The 19,105-nt window shown below is 43.4% G+C and overlaps 1 protein-coding gene across 2 annotated transcripts in view; it reads left to right on the top strand.

Moving 5' to 3' along the window:
- The window catches only part of LOC311150169 (membrane-associated guanylate kinase, WW and PDZ domain-containing protein 3-like), a 192,940-nt gene that overhangs the window by 133,972 nt on the left and 39,863 nt on the right, over positions 1-19,105 (top strand). For both annotated transcript variants that reach the window (XM_084187489.1, XM_084187490.1), the window contains exons 2-3: positions 2,871-2,987; positions 12,749-12,868. In XM_084187489.1, coding sequence (XP_084043615.1) covers positions 2,871-2,987; positions 12,749-12,868 — 237 coding nt within the window. The remainder of the gene's footprint in view (positions 1-2,870; positions 2,988-12,748; positions 12,869-19,105) is intronic.

Raw genomic sequence — 19,105 nt, 5'->3', positions numbered from 1 at the left:
CTGTAGCTAGACTGCTTACACTTGTGTAAAATACCATTCATACTAAGAAAATACACTATATATAGAAAAGTATGTGGACACCCTGTCAAATTAGTGGATTCGGCTATTTTAACCACACCCGTTGCTGACAGGTGTATAAAATCGAGCACACAGCCATGCAATCTCCATAGAGAAATATTGGCAGTAGAATGGCCTTACTGAAGAGCTCAGACTTTCAACGTGGCACCGTCATAGGATGGCACCTTTCCAACAAGTGCTGTTATTGTGAAGTGGAAACGTCTAGGAGCAACAACGGTTCAGCCGCGAAGTGGTAGGCCACACAAGCACACAGAACGGGATCATTGAGTGCTGAAGCGCATAGCGCGTAAAAATCGTCTCTCCTCGGTTGCAACACTCACTACCGTGTTCCAAACTGCCTCTGGAAGTAACATCAGCACAAGAACTGTTCGTCTGGAGCTTCATGAAATGGGTTTCTATGGCCGAGCAGCCGCACACCATGCGCAATGCCAAGCGTCTGCTGGAGTGGTGTAAAGCTCGGAGCAGTGGAAACAAGTTCTGTGGAGTGATGAATCACACTTCACCATTTGGCAGTCCAACGGACAAATCTGGGTTTGGTGGATGCCAGGAGAATGCTACCATTGTGCCAACTGTAAAGTTTGGTGGAGGAGGAATAATGGTCTGGGGCTGTTTTTCATGGTTCGGGCTAGGCCCCTTAGTTCCAGTGAAGGGAAATCTTAACACTACAGCATACAATTACATTCTAGATGATTCTGTGCTTCCAACTTTGTGGCAACAGTTTGGGGAATGCCCTTTCCTGTTTCAGCATGACAATGCCCTGTGCACAAAGCGAAGTCCATACAGAAAGGTTTTGTCGAGGTCGGTGTGGAAAAACCCGACTGGCCAGCACAGAGCCCTGACCTCAACCCCATCGAACACCTTTGGGATGAATTGGAACTCCATATTAATGCCCATAATTTTGGAATAAGATGTTCGACGAGCAGGTGTCCACATACTTTTGGTCATGTAGTTTACCATTCATACTCAATATTCAAACTGTTTACATTTGACATACGCTCTCATGTTTCAGCGTATTACAAATGTGCTTGTGCATTACAAGGCAATTAAAGCATTGACTTTTTGTCACAGGATATTGACTTGGCCTATATGAAAGATTATGTAAGTCTCTTACTAGCTTTCTGTAGATCCTTACATTTCACAGGGAATGGTGGTGCTGACTGAGAGCACAGAACATGTACTCTAACAATTTTTATCCAGTTTTTAGAAAATCAAATCTAAATATACAATACTATGGGCCTCTCGGGGACAGTAGTGTATTAGTATTCATCTGTGCTAACCAATGGAACGCAGTTAATCTGCCATCTCAGTGGGCAATCCCTTTCAACCCCCTGGGGGATGAATCAGAGCGCAGGAAAAGCTGTGACTTGTTTTGATTACATTTATTTGTGAATAAGGTGGCCAAACTCACCATGACACCGTTCGCTGCCTGTACACTACTGGGGCAGCCAGCCAACATCAGCCGGGCTGTTCCTCTAGGCATACACACTGCATGATGCTATAAATGGCCGCTATTAAAGATTAATATTTAAAACCATGCGTAGGCTGGGCTGCTTAAACATTTAAAATGTGTTATTCTCAACAGATTCAGTTTGCAGATATTTTTCCTCCTTTTAAAGAAATGCATCGCTCTGTGCTCCTTATTTCAACTATGCGAGTTTCTGGGGAGTACCCACAGTGATTATTCAGCCTGTTACATTCACTGGTCCTTCATTAATCTGGGGTGAACCAAACAAAAGCACGTACCCTGCAGTCAGTGGCGGCTGCCTGTGAGCTCAGGGAGAGAAACAATGGGTATGGATGCTAACAACACTAACTGGCGTCCTCTCAAAGCACATCCTCCCCACCCTGAGGAAGACGCCTTGCATCTCTCTCTCTCACACACACACACACACACCAGGCTCTAAACAGCTGGAGACTGAACTGCTCAGAGAGGGATCCTGTTCAGACACCAGGGAATGTTGGCTCTCGCTCGCTCGCTCTTTTCTCTCTTTCTCTCCTCTTGCTCCGAGGGGAATGCCTGAATTCCCCTCCTCCTTCATGATGACTTGCACAGCCCCCACACTTCCTCAAACTCCGCATGAACTTCTGTTGCTCCTCAGTCAGAAACTACGTGGCAGCAACAGTGTCAGCCATTGTGTTACTCTCTTTATTCATGTATGCATCTGGATACTTGGTGATTCAAACCAATTAATATTTAATCTGTCTGACATGACAGTTTCTCTACTAACGCAGCCTATAGGCCTCTGCTCTGTCTCCCTAGCTCCCATGCACAACAATGCTGTCACACAGCCACATCTTTGAAGTTTCTGAACTGTCCTCCTTCACATACTCTCGCTGGGAGCATGCTTTCTATCACTATCACAGGCACCTGTCAGAGAGTTGAGAAGTGGTTTTGAAAGTGATGATAGATGGTTATCGTCTACACACTGGTGTAGCGGGTAGCCTAGCAGTTAAGAGCGTTGCGTTGGGCCAGTAACCAAAAGGTTGCCGGTTCAAATCCCCAAACTGACTAGGTGAAAATACTGTCTGTGCTCTTGCGCAAAGCACTTAAGCCTAATTGCTCCTGTAAGTCTCTCTGGATAAGAGCGTCTGCTAAATAATGTAAATGAAATGATCTCAGTTGAGAAGTGGTTTTGAAAGTGATACACACTGGTGGTAATGCATTTTGAGGTCCCGACTGTTTAGGAATGTTCGAGGGGAGTGTAAATGAACGTTTCGTAAACGTTCTGTGTGTGTGTGTGTGTACTGTACTGTAATGTACTGACCCAGATGTGTTGTCCTCCTCTTCACAGGCAAGGTGCTGAATACGGACCTGCGTCACTACCTCAGCCTGCAGTTCCAGAAAGGCTTGTTGGACCACAAGCTCCAGCAGGTGATCAGGGACAACCTGTACCTGCGCACCATTCCCTGTGAGTAGTAACGTCCCGGGCTCCCCCTGAGTCTCTGTTCTCCTCAGTGGTCTCTGTCTACTCCACATGTGCCTGCTCATTACGGCTATTCCATGTGACTAGGACACCTTTAGATCTCAAGACAGGTGACATCACTGATGGCCACTGGCACTAGCTGGCTAGTGGTCTTGGTCTGTCTCTAATTACAGCTGAACATGCTCTCCCACATTCCCATCAACTTACCAGAATCCCATCAATATATTCTATTTGGCCCTGCCATATGGCAGCTGCCCAATAAACAGCAGAGCAGTTTGCTGTTCACAGAAGGCCACCGTCCTTCTCCCATGAGGACACAGTGCTTGGCATTCATCAGAGCCCTCCACGGTATCTGCCCTGGTGAATTGGTGGAATAAGGAAGAGAGTGATGAGAGGAAGATTGACTACTCAATCACACTCCTTCCCTTCCACCATCCTGTCTCTCTGTCCCTCTTTCCTTTTCTCTCCTCTTGGTGCTGTGTGTATTATCATGGATTCTTCTCCTCTCCAACTGGGGGCATTCTCAGCCATCTCTGACGTCTACAAGCGCCTGTCAAACCTTCACTATAAAAGCGATCAACATCACACACATAACCACTATTTGATAGATGAGTGAGGAGATATCGCACTCCATTTTCAAATACTAATATGTAGGCCTTGGAAGTTAATGTCCAGAATATAATATGCATGTATTGTATGTTTAATTAATTTATATTTCCTATTAATTTGTTATTCTAAGGTGCTTAAGATTGCAACCAACTCTATGCTTCATCCACCCGCTCTGAATGACTCCCCTTGAACTCTCTTTATGCCTGTGTCTCTAATTCCTTTAAAACACAGGGATGAATAGGTGGTGTGGAAAAGCTTCTTATTTTTATACCCTAGTGGTTTTTAAATGGACAAAAGAGCCAATTGGCTGGATTCAAAGTGCAACGTGCAGATTTTTCTTCGCCACTCTGCCGAATTAGATGGCAATTACTCCCCATTTCGCCATTTATTAACGTTATGGGACTAATTTATATAATCTTTGTGAGTCAAGGTTTAATTTGCATATAAAAAGTTTCTCATTTGTGACTTGCATAGCCATGCATAGTCTCCTGAATGGCATTGTTTCTCATGTGGAAATATAATGCTGATAATTGGAAATAACAGGCAACAAAATAAATGGCTTTTTCTCTAGATAATACAGTATATCTGTTTAGTTTGTCAGTTTCATGAGTCAATGCATTGTTAATGTTCTCTATGTAATTCATGAGGGGTTATATAGACGACTGCAGACATTTATGTTAAATAGTGTTTTATGACAAATCGTATAAAAAAGTCATAACCAATGTTCCCTCTAAGCTGCTCACCGGAGTAGCCCGAGACTGCCGAACAGCTCCCCAGGACTTTGCGCAGAAGAAATGTCAGCGCAATTACAGAAGCACGAGATTGAACTTCACTCAACTTTCTAGAGTTTTCCCTGTTAATTAGAACTATCAACGTTTCCCTTTACTTTGGCAGTTGTGATCGAATCATCGCAATATTAGCCACTTTCAATGCAACATACCGAAACAAAACAACTATGCAATAGATTTCGTTGTAGGCAGAACGTATCGTAGTAGGATTCTATTGCCCACTACTCCGCCCATACTCTACACAGACTGGTGCAGCATAACCAATCAGAGCTGCAGTAGCCCTAAATGCAAATAGACCATTGCCATATATGGATCTGTACCATTTACTTTGAACTGGACTGTTTACAGCTGTGGTCGTGAGCAGATGCGCTTGTTTTGAGATCAAAGCAAGAGATGCATGTAGCCAGGCGTGCACATTTTGTTCATATCCTTTGCTAGTTAGTGAATTATTAGCCCAGTTATAGATAATTTGTAGTCAGCAAAAGGGAATGATTGCTTCCTACAAGAGTACAAAGGTGTGCATTTCGAGTCAGGTAAAGAGCTTTTCTTTGTCTTAAAGGGGCAGTGTTGTATTTTGAGACAGGCTTGAATAAGCTAAGTAGCCAATAGGCAGAGGGTAGCATAATTTGTCTGATTCTCTGTAATAATGTTATGGGAATAATAATGCATTTTATTTTGTAATGTGGTTTCTTCCATCAAACAACACAACATTTTTAGTCACCTCCTTGTCTGAAGGACAAATGGATAAACAGGTTAATGTCAAGCCCTGCATGTTTTTTTCAAAAGTCTCATGGAATATAGGCCATTGAACAACACACTGCTACTGTAGGCTGAATGATAGAACAGCTATTTCCATGTTAAAATGTTAAGGGATGCATTTTCTCCATTGTTTTTGATGGTAGGCCACTCTAGTAGGCCTACAATATGATCAAATAGCCACAGTAGCCTACTTGGCCACTGTTAAAACTGTAACTTAAAGCGGGTACAGCTTCAGTGTTCACAGTAAGCCCGTGCTGGAAGTTTTTCACAATGTTAAAGTTTGTGCTCAGCAGACCTGAAATTTGCTCAGTGCCAACAAACATTTTAGGGAACATTGTTCATAACTCTATGTAAGTACACCAGGGCTAGTGCATCTTATTTAGATATTGATTTACAGTATGTCTGTACAGTAATACACTGTAGCATTTCAAGCAGTGACCATAGTGTCATGACTCTCCCTGGGTGAGGATCAAAGGCCTCCCATCAGCTTGGCAAATGGCCGACCACAACCACACCCTCTTACCTACAGGGGGCTGTGCCGGTCTTGACACCTTAATACTGCCATAGATCCTCCTCCTCTCTAATTTATCTCTGGCATTCTAGTATGGTGAAAGGAATGCCTTTGTTTCAGATACTTTTTGCCGGCCAAAAACGTCAACATCCAACAATGAACATTGGGACAATATATTTCAACATCCAAACGTTGGGAATGATGACAAATGGAATATGGAAAATGTATGTCTATTTTGTGATGTCATTAAAAATTGTATAAATTCGTTATAATGAAAACATTGTGACTTTAAACACTTTTACATTTTTTTATATCAGGTTTACATCCTTTACCTTGTGTAGAAAATATCAAGGAGGAAGACAATGTTTTCGTGAAGATAGGAATGTGATTTTAGCTTTCCAACAAAATCATAGTGATGATAATACTTTTGCCTCGTAACTAGCCACGCCCGAGGGAGCTCAGAGAGCGTGTCAGTATGACGGAAACGCCCCTCTTTACCAGAGTGCATAAAAGATTGAGATAAGAATTGCAAGATCTGACTAGACGGACCTCAAGCTGCAGCTTTTATCCATATTGGTCCCGACTCTGAAAATCAACACGAGGTGAAGAAGACGAAGTTGCCTCCACTAACAATCAATGTTACGGCTGAGTAGCTGTTCTAAGTACTGTATCTAAGAAGGTGAATTTAAGTGGGACCATCCTGTTACTCTCTTCAAACCATCGTCTACTACACTGCTCTCATCACCCCACAGGGGATCATCGACACGGTCCTCAGAAGACCACTTCCAGAGCGAGTGAAAGTAAACAGACTAAGAAGAAGGACATTGTGAGCTCTTGTGGACAATCTGAGCCTTACATCTAAAAGGCCAGCCGAAAGAGAAGGCCCAATCGACCCCTTCCCACGAAGGCCTGGGTCCAACAGAGATACACGACGAAGACCTCAACACGTAAATACATTCATTGCTTTTCTTCCCAAAATGGGCGGTAGTTCCGGGCAAAGTATTAGGATTACTGTGAGCACCGGTCCATGTGTATCCAAGTGTTTTCTATCTCTCTTTAACTCGCCATCTTTTGTAAGAAGTGTCATATTGTGTTAGTCCGCTGTTAAATGATAAGAGATATCAAGATATCTTTAGAGTTAATTCGGGAAACGGTAACTCGTTAAACAACTTTTCCCGTGGTGCCCCAAATTCCTAATGAGTTAATTGTTACATGATTAATTTAATCTAGTAACAATTAAACATAGTAGGTAATTATTCGATAAATAAAAGTCATCACAATAATGAAAGTCACGACAATAGTCTAAGCCTAGTCTCTAGTGCATGGCTGTTAGTTTCTGTCTGCTCCTCATCCATGATAGGGGTTATGTTATGACAGTGCGATCATCATAACAACCACTGTGTAGAAGAAACTATGGAGGTTCAGCTGCAGTAGGTCAGCATATGCCCAGTGGCGTAAAGTACTTAAAGGAAAACTCCACCCAAAACCACTCCTGACATTAATTTACAGTATTAAATAACACTGTGAGAACAATATTTTTGATGAACAAATGTGTCATTTTGGCGTTATAATAAGGTTGGTAGCAACATGGAAAATCGTTGTGGAAATCTGTTGCAGCTCAAGTATAGTACAAAATCCACAATGGGTGGTGCTGGCTGACTAGCTAGCGAGCTAGGTAGTTAGCAAACGTAGCTACACACAGTAATACCGAAGACAATATCAGCATTTAAAGTAGCTAGTTAGCTGTAAAATCGCCTAAACAAACGGCATGATCTATTTAGGAGTCTACAATCTTACAATGTTCAATCTGCAGATCTATGTGCCTAACAGAGTGGAGTCTGACAGATATCCTTTTGAGGAGATGGGAAACGTTGCCCATGCTACGTCAATGGGCTGTGCGGTGTATTCTGGGACAAGGTGCGTGCTCTCCTTCAAGGATTGAATGGGAGTCTATTGGGTGCTTTCTATAGTATCTCTGGCAATGGCACCATGCAATGCACCCTGGACTAAAGAGGCAGACAAATAGGAAAAATGTGCTAGACCCTCTGTTAAATTACACATTTCTCGAGGTAGGAATATCGCAAAAATATGATCAATGGCTCATTCGAGAGAATACATCCTCTCGAGTTATGACATCGGCCAGTATTGAAATCTGACATGTATGATAGACATTTTCTCGATCTGAAAGTAATATTCCTATTAACTTCCAGTGTAGTGAGAGCGACTTTATCACAGTGCTAGGTCATACCGGCCGGATTTCTGCCTACGTTTGTAAATGTAGTCTGAGTGTGCCTCTGTCTGTCCATAAATTTACAAAAACAAGAAAATCGTGCCGTCTGATTTGCTTAATATAAGGAATTTGATGCATAGCATTTACTTTCACTTTAAAACCAGATACCTTTAGATTTTCACTCAAGTAGTATTTTACTAGGTAACTTTCTCTTTTACTTGTCATTTTCTATTAAGGTATCTTTACTTTTACTCAAGTATGGCAATTGAATATGTTTTCCACCACTGCATTTGGCCCATTTGGCCACTGCTGTTTGTGTGACAGTAAATGGCCTTAAACAGAGCCAGGGAGCAGGAATGGTCCAAGTCTCTCCCTGGGAGCCAGAATGGCCGCCTGGCTGCGCTCTGCCTCTCATCATTAGAGCCCTCTAAATGGCAGCCCAGAGAGAGGAGTGTGACTTCTCCCCTGTCCCCTCCTGAACACACAGGCAGAGGCATCATTAAAGCTCCCAAGAAAGAAGGGAAGAAAAGGAAGGAAGGAGAGTCAGTGCCAGGGGTCCAAATCGCCACATAATCCTTCAAGCTCGGCTGAACCCTCTGCCTCCCTCTCTTCTCCTCTAGGCAGTAATATCCGTAGTGGCACCGCAGTAAGCTCTGAGAGGCTCACTGGGAGATAGCAAAGCGAGAAGGATGACAGAAATATAAGAAAAAGTGCCCCCGGTATTCAATTTAAAGAATTGCTTTCTCTTGACAAGATTTAAGGGTCTTCGGTTTAAACTTTTTTCAAACCTGGGAAACAAAAGACAGCATATTATCCACAATGACCTAGATCCTGCCTTTAATAGGGAATATCTATCTTCCTTCTGTTCTGATATCTAGGGTGATATGACCCATACTGTCTGTTCAGGATTGTATGACTTGTCACTGACTGTAAAGTCAGCTGAGCTTGGCCTATGGCTCACAGTATATATTTGGAGTATTGACATTATACAGCATTGAGTTACTATGTAGGCCTATCATGTTTATTGCATATCAATATTTATCACTCTGTGTATCACTTTCTCTATACTGTGATAAAAAAAGTCAATAAACATCTCTAGGTGTATCGTCCGAGACCCATCTTCAGACCTCTACTGGTGTTCCCCTTTTCCCATTACTACTACAGATTAAACAAAATATGCCCTTCTTGCAATAGGAGTTGTCTATTGGAAGTGGGACACGACAGGGCCAGGTCTCAGTGTGACTATATATAACATATTTCCAGCGGTGTGTGTTAAAGTTGCTCCTGGTCTCCCTGTAAGAAGCTTAAGCAGCTGGCAGAGTTTCACGGTGGTGACGCATCGCTGTGTAAACTGATACACAAATTGTTTTTTTCAGTGACAATTGGCATCTGTGGGTGTTTGTGCGTGCGTGAGTGAGTGCATGCGTGCCACAGTCAGAGATGGACGAGAAAGGAGACACCCCACTCGCAGTTTTTTCTGTTTCAATTCAAGTCAATGAACTAAGTAGACCAGACCCAGCTGCTATCGCACTGTTGTCTATGGGAGAGCCACCCTGTTAAACAGACAAGAACTGACACATTTATTCAGTGATAAATGGCCTGAGTGAACTATACAGTGGGGAAAAAAAGTATTTAGTCAGCCACCAATTGTGCAAGTTCTCCCACTTAAAAAGATGAGAGAGGCCTGTAATTTTCATCATAGGTACACGTCAACTATGACAGACAAATTGAGGAAAAACAATCCAGAAAATCACATTGTAGGATTTTTTATGAATTTATTTACAAATCATGGTGGAAAATAAGTATTTAATAATACCTTTTCATTATGTTTTTGTTTTGTTGCTGCTCTGTTCAGTATTGTTTTGGTTTGATTGTTTCATTTCTTCAAAGGTGAACTTTTTGAGAACATTAACAAAGAATGGAAGTCAAAGTGTTTTTGAAGAGTTTCTTCCAAGGCTTTTTGCATCACACCTCCCTCTCCCTCACCTTCCTCTCCTTCACCTTCCTATCCTTCACCTCCCTCTCTTCACCTCCTTCTCCTCCCTCACCTCCCTCTCCCTCACCTCCTTCTCCTCCCTCTCCATCACCTCACTCTAACTCCGACCTCGACTCCTCAGACTCAGATAAAAGATAGTGCTGGGATCAGGGTAAATAGCAGCTAACTGTCTTCGCTTCTGTCTACATCAAAAGACCTGTCCTTGATTATCCTCTCTACCTCAAGACTTGATTGATTCCTTGATTCAACTTGAGTTGCAATCCCTCTCATGTTTCAGATCTTTACATCATAAGGACGACCTATATGACACTCATGCAGACAGGCAAGTCCAAATGGCTGCGCAAACACCAGAATACAGTATTCCGTTTTTTTCCCATGTTTCCCTGTTCAAGGATTCTCATATTACTGCCTTTGTTGCTCGTCTGCTCCTCTGTTTCAATCTCAGAATACAATAGTCTACTTTATAACAAGGTTTAAATCATTTCAGATGTTAGAGCTCTCACAGCAGCAGTAACAGATGAACATTACCACAAGGTGGAGGGAGGGCAGGAGGGATAGTATTAAGAGTCCATCGGTGCTCCGGTCAGATTGCAGTTCACTTGAGGTAAACACCCATTTACATCTGAGCTGATTCCCCTGATGCAGAAAATGTTTGCTATACAGTACCAGTCATGTTTGGACACACCTACTCATGCAAGGGTTTTTCTTTATTTTTTGCTATTTTCTACATTGTAGAATAATAGTGAAGACATCAAAACTATGAAATAACACGTATGGAATCATGTATTAACCAAAAAAGTGTTAAACAAATCAAAATATATTTGCTCGTGTTTCTTGGCCCAAGCAAGTCTCTTCTTCTTATTGGTGTCCTTTTAGTAGTGGTTTCTTTGCAGTAATTCGACCATGAAGGCCTGATTCACACAGTCCCCTCTGAACAGTTGATGTTGAGATGTGTCTGTGACTTGAACTCTGTGAAGCATTTATTTGGGCTGCAATTTCTGAGGCTGGTAACACTAATGAACTTATCCTCTGCAGCAGAGGTAACTCTGGGTCTTCCATTCCTGTGGTGGTCCTCATGAGAGCCAGTTTCATCATAGCGCTTTATGGTTTTTGCGACTGCACTTGAAGAAACGTTCAAAGTTCTTGAAATGTTCCGTATTGACTGACTTTCATGTTTTAAAGTAATGATGGACTGTCGTTTCTCTTTGCTTATTTGAGCTGTTGCCATAATATGGACTTGGTCTTTTACCGAATAGGTCTATCTTCTGTATACCCCCCATACCTTATCACAACACAACTGATTGGCTCAAACACATTAAGAAGGAAAGAAATTCCACAAATTAACTTTTAAGAAGGCACACCTGTTAATTGAAATGCATTCCAGGTGACTACCTCATGAAGCTGGTTGAGAGAATGCCAAGAGTGTGCAAAGCTGTCATCAAGGCAAAATGTGGCTATTTTGAAGAATCTCAAATATAAAATATATTTTGATTTGTTGAAACATTTTTGGTTACTACATGATTCCATATGTGTTATTTCATAGTTTTGATGTCTTCACTATTATTCTACAATGTAAAAAACCCCCAGTAAAAATAAAGAAAAACCCTTGAATGAGTAGGTGTGTCCAAATCTTTGACTAGTAGTGTACATGTCTTCAATGTAGCGCAGATAAGGGGACAACATGTTAAATAGACCAGCTTGTTGGAGTTAGTTGCACTACACAGACGGTTACCGCGCGCAGGATTTAAAAAAAATGACTGCATGCTTCATTTATACTGGCATGTATAGTGCTGCAGTTTCCAGATCAAAAACAAGGATTTCAGGGGATTTAGGGTGAAGAATAGAGGATGGAGAGAGAGAGAGAAAGAGCAGGAAGGAAAAGAAAAAAGGTTAGAATGTTCAAATGAAAGGTTTTTCAACTGTTGCTTTTAAATTGTTGTTGTCGAACAGAAAATAAGGACCTTGAGGAGAAATTCCATCTTCTGAGCTCGGGAGATGAACAGACCTCAGAACTCCTTCAATACACTTTTTTTATGGGCATTTATTGCTGACAGGATAGGTAGAACTACAGAGAATAAGAGACAAGCAATGGTAACTATAATTCCTATATGAATTGGCAGTTAAGTTATTATACGTATGTCATGGCTCAGGAGTGGCCATTCCATTCATTAATCTAGCCATCTAACTATCCCTCACTGTGGCCTTGAAGCCTGACTTTGTAGAGGACCTCAGGGGTTTATTCAGCCAACTCAGGCATTAAGTTTAGTAACCGACCAACCATCATCCAGATTAAACCAGCTCTCAGGTCAATCACCTACTCTGTTTCTCTGTGACATGGTCTGAGGGTTTTGTATGTAACACTGTTCATCTTCCATTTGGACCATGAGAGGAGAGAGGCTGCTATCTACACTCCTCCAATCGCTTTATTACTTTACTCTCACCTTACCTGTAAATGTTACCTGCTCAATGTGTGGAAGATCATTTAGCATTATTCACACATTAGAATAATCTATTCATAGCTTGATTTCTCAGTAACCCCCATGGTGTATTGGTGTAAGCTATGCACGATACTCAATCAAATTCAATCAAATGTGTTTATAAAGCCCATTTTACACCAGCAGATGTCACAAAGTGCTATACAGAAACCCAGCCTAAAATCCCAAACAGCAATCAATGCAGATGTAGAAGCATGTGGTCCTGGAGGATATGCGGACACAATTCACATTCCTGTGTGCACGATGAAAATGGAGTCCACCCCTCTTCTGTGCATATTTAGATGGATCTGCATCACGACTCTGCCCCATAAAAGTGTCTGTTTCACTCACTTTGTGTTTGTTGTGATGTCTTTGGCAGGTACCACACGACAGCCCAGAGAGGGGGAGGTTCCTGGGGTGGACTATAACTTCATCAGTGTGGGGGAGTTCCGCGTGCTGGAGGAGAGTGGCCTGCTGCTTGAGAGTGGAACCTATGACGGTAGGCATGGGTGTCTAGGGGAGGTGGTCTACGGAAGGGGTTCCCAAACTGTTTTACTTAGGCCCCTCTTCCAGCATTCGGGAACATCCCACGTCTATTTCTATGGGCCCAAGCAGTGCTCATAACACAAGCTGTTCACACCCCTTATTTCCTGCAATTCTATACATTTTGTAATGGAAAACTTTTGCAGTTTTAAAGCACATTTTCTTGCTATTCTATACATGTTGCCATGTCTAATGTGTATTCATGTGATATTTGAGTGACTCAAACGTTACAACAAAATGTATGAGCTACAAAACCTAGCTCTCTAATGTATTCAATGACTGACATGACAGGAGGAAAACTGATGATGCACTACCCAATTTCAAAATTGCACCTAGTGCATTCTACTATTACAACTTTCTAGAGTAAGTTGAAAGCGGGACTGAGTTCCTTTTGGGGTGGGGGACCCCCCCGCCGACACCTCGCCCCACAGTTTGGAAATAACTGGTCTAGGGGAGGGCGCGTGGATGGGGGCAGGGGAGATGGAGAGGGGAGTGGACTCTACACAGTAATAACAATTCCCAGAGGATGCAGCTGCATCACAAAATGAATCCCTATGACATGCATTGTTTGTATAGTATCTGCTGAGCTGTCACCATCATCCAGGTCATCAGATAAACTCAATATAAAGATAGCATTCATACATTGTACATGTGAAATGAAGTAGCTAGCATTTTCAAGAGCAGAATAGCATAGTCCCACTTGTGATGGAAAGTAGGTTGATGACTTCTAAGAAGCCAGTGGTCATTGTGACACAGAACCCTGGGGGCTTGTTCCCTCATAGCCAGTCAGATCCAGACTGCACCAGTATGCAGGATAAATAATACATCCACACAGTGAGGCCAAGTAATAGGCTAATCTACATATGGCTGCTTCAGCTCAGGATGCTAGTTATTAATGTAGGGCCTTTTGACCTCTGAGGAATCTCCACTGGACAACTGAGGCATACACACATGTACACACACACACACACACACACACACGTACACACACACGTACACACACACACATTCTCTCTCTCTCTCTCTCTCTCTCTCTCAGCTCATGATAATTAGTTTTTGTTCACAGGGGAATGTGTAACTTCAGTCAATTATCTCCCTGTGAGTCAATCTGTGACTTAGATCCTGGTTTATTACCGGCAGCTCCATTACTTTGGCTGGATGTATGTGTGGATGGTTAGCTGTTCCCATCACCCAGGCTGTCAGTGGGACTAATCTCTGTGATCTCTGGACAGCCAGGCAGGGCCTGATGATCTGTAGCTGTGGAGCTGATCTCTTTCAGGGAAAGAATAGGTCCAGGGTTACAGCTTTATGATTCTCCCTCTCTCTCTCTGTGTGGGTGGGTGTGATGGGTGGATGCACACTGCATATTTAAAGTTGTTCAGCAGTAGAAGATAATTTCCCTTATAACTGTGAAAGTTAACTTATTTTCTATTCATTCTCTACTATAACAAAGCAGTCTTTTGTTTGAACATGGTCTAAGCTCTCTTATGACTGTGTAGCCTATATACAGTTGAAGTCGGAAGTTTACATACACCTTTTTCACAATTCCTGACATTTAATCCTAGAAAAAATTCCCTGTCTTAGGTCAGTTAGGATCACCACTTTATTTTAAGAATGTGAAATGTCAGAATAATAGTAGAGAGAATGATTTATTTCAGCTTTTATTTCTTTCATCACATTCCCAGTGGGTCAGAAGTTTACATACACTCAATTAGTATTTGGTAGCATTGCCTTTAAATTGTTTAACTTGGGTCAAACATTTCGGGTAGCCTTCCACAAGCTTCCCACAATAAGTTGGGTGAATTTTGGCCCATTCCTCCTGACAGAGCTGGTATAACTGAGTCAGGTTTGTAGGCCTCCTTGCTTGCACACGCTTTTTCAGTTCTGCCCACAAATGTTCTATAGGATTGAGGTCAGGGCTTTGTGATGGCCACTCCAATACCTTGACTTTGTTGTCCTTAAGCCATTTTGCCACAACTTTGGAAGTATGCTTGGGGTCATTGTCCATTTGGAAGACCCATTTGCTACCAAGCTTTAACTTCCTGACAGATGTCTTGTGATGTTGCTTTAATATATCCACATAATTTTCCTTCCTCATGATGCCATCTATTTTGTGAAGTCCACCAGTCCCTCCTGCAGCAAAGCACCCCCACAGCATGATGCTGCCACCCCCGTGCTTCACGGTTGGGATGGTGTTCTTCGGCTTGCAATCCTTCCCCTTTTTCCTCCAAACATAACGATGGTCATTATGGCCGAACAGTTCTATTTTTGTTTCATCAGACCAGAGGATATTTCTCCAAAAAGTACGATCTTTGTCCCCATGTGCAGTTGCAAACCGTAGTCTGGCTTTTTTATGGCGGTTTTGGAGCAGTGGCTTCTTCCTTGCTGAGCGGCCTTTCAGGTTATGTCGATATAGGACTCGTTTTACTGTGGATATAGATACTTTTGTACCTGTTTCCTCCAGCATCTTCACAAGGTCCTTTGCTGTTGTTCTGGGATTGATTTTCGCACCAAAATACGTTCATCTCTAGGAGACAGAACGCGTCTCCTTCCTGAGCGGTATGATGGCTGCGTGGTCCCATGGTGTTTATACTTGCGTACTATTGTTTGTACAGATGAACGTGGTACCTTCAGGCGTTTGGAAATTGCTCCCAAGGATGAACCAGACTTGTGTAGGTCTACTGATCTCTTTTGAGTTTCCCATGTTGTCAAGCAAAGAGGCACCGAGTTTGAAGGTAGGCCATGAAATACATCCACAGGTACACCCCCAATTGACTCAAATGATGTCAATTAGCCTATCAGAAGCTTCTAAAGCCATGACATTATTTTCTGGAATGTAAACTTCTGATCCACTGGAAATGTGAGACAGTGAATTATAAGTGAAATAATCTGTCTGTAAACAATTGTTGGAAAAATTACTTGTGTCATGCACAAAGTAGATGTCCTAACCGACTTGCCAAATCGATAGTTTGTTAACAAGAAATTTGTGGAGTGGTTGAAAAACAAGTTTTAATGACTCTATCCTAAGTGTATGTAAACTTCCGACTTCAACTGTATATGATGGGCCATTACTCCACCCAGCAGTGCTCTCATCTGGCCCAGTCTTCAGGCAGCCTTAGCCTCTCCAGCCACCGCTGCCTGCTGTCTCCCAAGCCTGTTTCTCCTTCATGTACTCTCTATTTAATCCCCTGGTTCTATTCCCCGGTGGACTCTGCTCTGCTTTGATATACCCTCTCTAGCCTCTCTCCCTGATGCTCTGGCAACACAGGTTTCTCTCTTTCCCTCTCTCTCAGGCGGTGCTCAACTGCAGGTAGCTGACTCAAACTCAGGGAGGAAAGTGCCAACAAAGGTTAGACCTGTATTATTTCTCAGAAGGCACAGAGAGGCTCATAGGCTGTGAGTAGTACTTCTTGCACTTGAGAGTTGTGCCTCGACTCCAGATCGGGGAGGTGAGAGTCTATACACCAGGATTCATAACGTCTCTTCCTCCTCTCTCTAGCACTCAGTATGGACGCCAGCCACAGGCCAGCCAGGGCAACATGAATTATGAATTATAGAAAGACACAGAGATAATTGGAGAGAAAGATTGTATTGTAGAGAGCACAGAGCAGCAGATTATAGGACAGCTTTGATAGGTATTTAAAGCGCTCCCGTAAAGCAGCAGAGTTGAGTATTACTGAAGATAAGACCAGCCAGGGCAATGGGCCAGCTCACACAGGACTGGGGAGGGAAGGAAACGGTAAAGGTGCTGCAGTGGCAAGACACACAGAGACAGAGGAGAATCCCAGGGAGGAGGATTAAGAAATGCTCCAATGCTAAGGAATGTCAGAGTTGCAGAATACACAATCAAGTTGGTGGATTTTCTGTTTCATTGTGGCTCTAAAAAGACAAACACATTGTCCGAAAGTATACAGACTCACTCAGTGCAGTTAAAAATATTCTGCTTCACCCATACATGCAGCCGTATTCTGTTCTAGATTGGGGAAGGGCTTATTAGAGGCAGTAGCACTGGCCTTCAGCACAGGCACCTCCGAGCTGGGAGTAGCTGTAGTCTAGTAGAGACATCTATCCACACGGTCTCACACTGTCTCACCCTCACAGCAGAGGAATGTGGAGGTGACAAGGGTGGCTGTGGAGACAGTCAGCTTTGCCCGGACTGTGACCGCAGCGGAAGGGAGCCTGTCTAACTCTGGAGCAGAAGATGGGCTCTGCCTGCAGCTGGCTCTGTCTGGCTCTGCATGGCTGCCTCGGGCACTCTGCCGTCGAGTCTGTGAAGGCTGGGCATGCTGCTAGGCACCAGACAGGAGAGAGAGAGAGAGGGGCACCCAGTGGGCACCAGCCAGGAGAGAGAGAGAGAGGGGCACCCAGTGGGCACCAGCCAGGAGAGAGAGAGAGGAGGGCACCCAGTGGGCACCAGCCAGGAGAGAGAGAGAGAGAGAGAGAGAGAGGGGCACCCAGTGGGCACCAGCCAGGAGAGAGAGAGAGAGAGAGAGGGGGGCACCCAGTGGGCACCAGCCAGGAGAGAGAGAGAGAAGGCTCATCCTCCATGATTAAAGAGTGTCTGTGTGCATGACCTTGGCTGGCTAGTTAAGCGGCAGAGAGAGGGAGAGAGTGGCAGAGTAAGCAACAGTGAAAGAGAAAGAAAGAAAGGGGGGGGGGGGGGGGGATAAATAGTGGGAAAAGAAAAAGGAGAGTGGTAGAGCAGAGAGAGAAAGGGTAAGACTCTTGAGGCAGCGTTCCAAACCTCCACACGAGGGGCTTCCCCAGTTCCAGCTCCCCGCTCCCTAACACACTCATGCTTCCCGTCACAAAACGATTAGGGGTGCGTGCATAATATCTCTAAGTGTGCTACTGCTTTCACCATAGAGAGAGATGGAGAACAGGAACGCTTTTTAGCACACAAGGCCATGAGAGGAACAGTGAAACTGAGAGGGCAGGAGTTGAGAGCTCAGACCTTACTGGCACTCCTATCCCTGTTTTGGAGGCTGCTGCCTATACTCTGTACTCCTATAGAGGTTCTCACGGGTTGGGGATGTGATGCAGCTGCTGTCTACTCTATCCAGGTGGCATGACTTCTCCACACTACAATACAGTAACACTGAGTACCATGGCCCAGACCCTGTTGCATATTTCAGCCCTGGATCCCCCTGGGTCTGGACCCACACAGCCTGGTCATGGATAAAGAATGAAAGGGAAGGTTAAAAGGTAATGTCTCCCTCTGCTGCCTCCTGCACACAGTACTGCAGCAACCACCAGTTGTACAGAGGAGTGCATCACCAGCTGCTTAGTGTGTGTGAAAGCTGACCTGACTGACTGGAATTTGCATGTAGTCTCTGTAGGCCTGGGGCTGTTGTAGTGTTGATGAGGATGATTGTACATGTAGAACCCTGTTTTATGACTGATATGTAAAAGTGCCATAGAACAGCCTGAAAGGTCCTCCATGTGTGTGCCTGTGGGTGCCCATAGATATCAACAGGTGTCCTGTTCGTTTGTTGTCGTTATTAAGCACAGTGGCTCCCAATCAGTCTGATCTCATGTTCACACAGCAAGAGACTGTGTTTGTATCCGTTTCCACCCCCTGCCTAGTACCTACCTTTGTTAACACATTACATTTACATTTTAGTCATTTAGCAGACGCTCTTATCCAGAGCGACTTACATGAGCAATTAGGGTTAAGTGCCTTGCTTAAGGGCACATTGACAGATTTTTCACCTAGTCGGCTCGGGGATTAGAACCAGAGACCTTTCGGTTACTGGCACAACGCTCTTACCCACTAAGCTACCTGCCGCCACGTCTGGGTGTGACGTACAGTGGGGAAAAAAAGTATTTAGTCAGCCACCAATTGTGCAAGTTCTCCCACTTAAAAAGATGAGAGAGGCCTGTAATTTTCATAATAGGTACACGTCAACTATGACAGACAAATTGAGCATTTTTTTCTCCAGAAAATCACATTGTAGGATTTTTTATGAATTTATTTGCAAATTATGGTGGAAAATTTTTAATATTTAATTTTTTTTTTTAATTTTTAATTTTTAATTATTTGGTCACCTACAAACAAGCAAGTATTCTGTCTCTCACAGACCTGTAACTTCTTCTTTAAGAGGCTCCTCTGTCCTCCACTCGTTACCTGTATTAATGGCACCTGTTTGAACTTGTTATCAGTATAAAAGACTCCTGTCCACAACCTCAAACA

This window comes from Coregonus lavaretus (genome assembly GCF_964263955.1).
Source record: "Coregonus lavaretus genome assembly, chromosome: 22".
Classification (NCBI taxonomy): domain Eukaryota; kingdom Metazoa; phylum Chordata; class Actinopteri; order Salmoniformes; family Salmonidae; genus Coregonus; species Coregonus lavaretus.
This window is presented reverse-complemented; position numbering and strand designations above follow the sequence as displayed.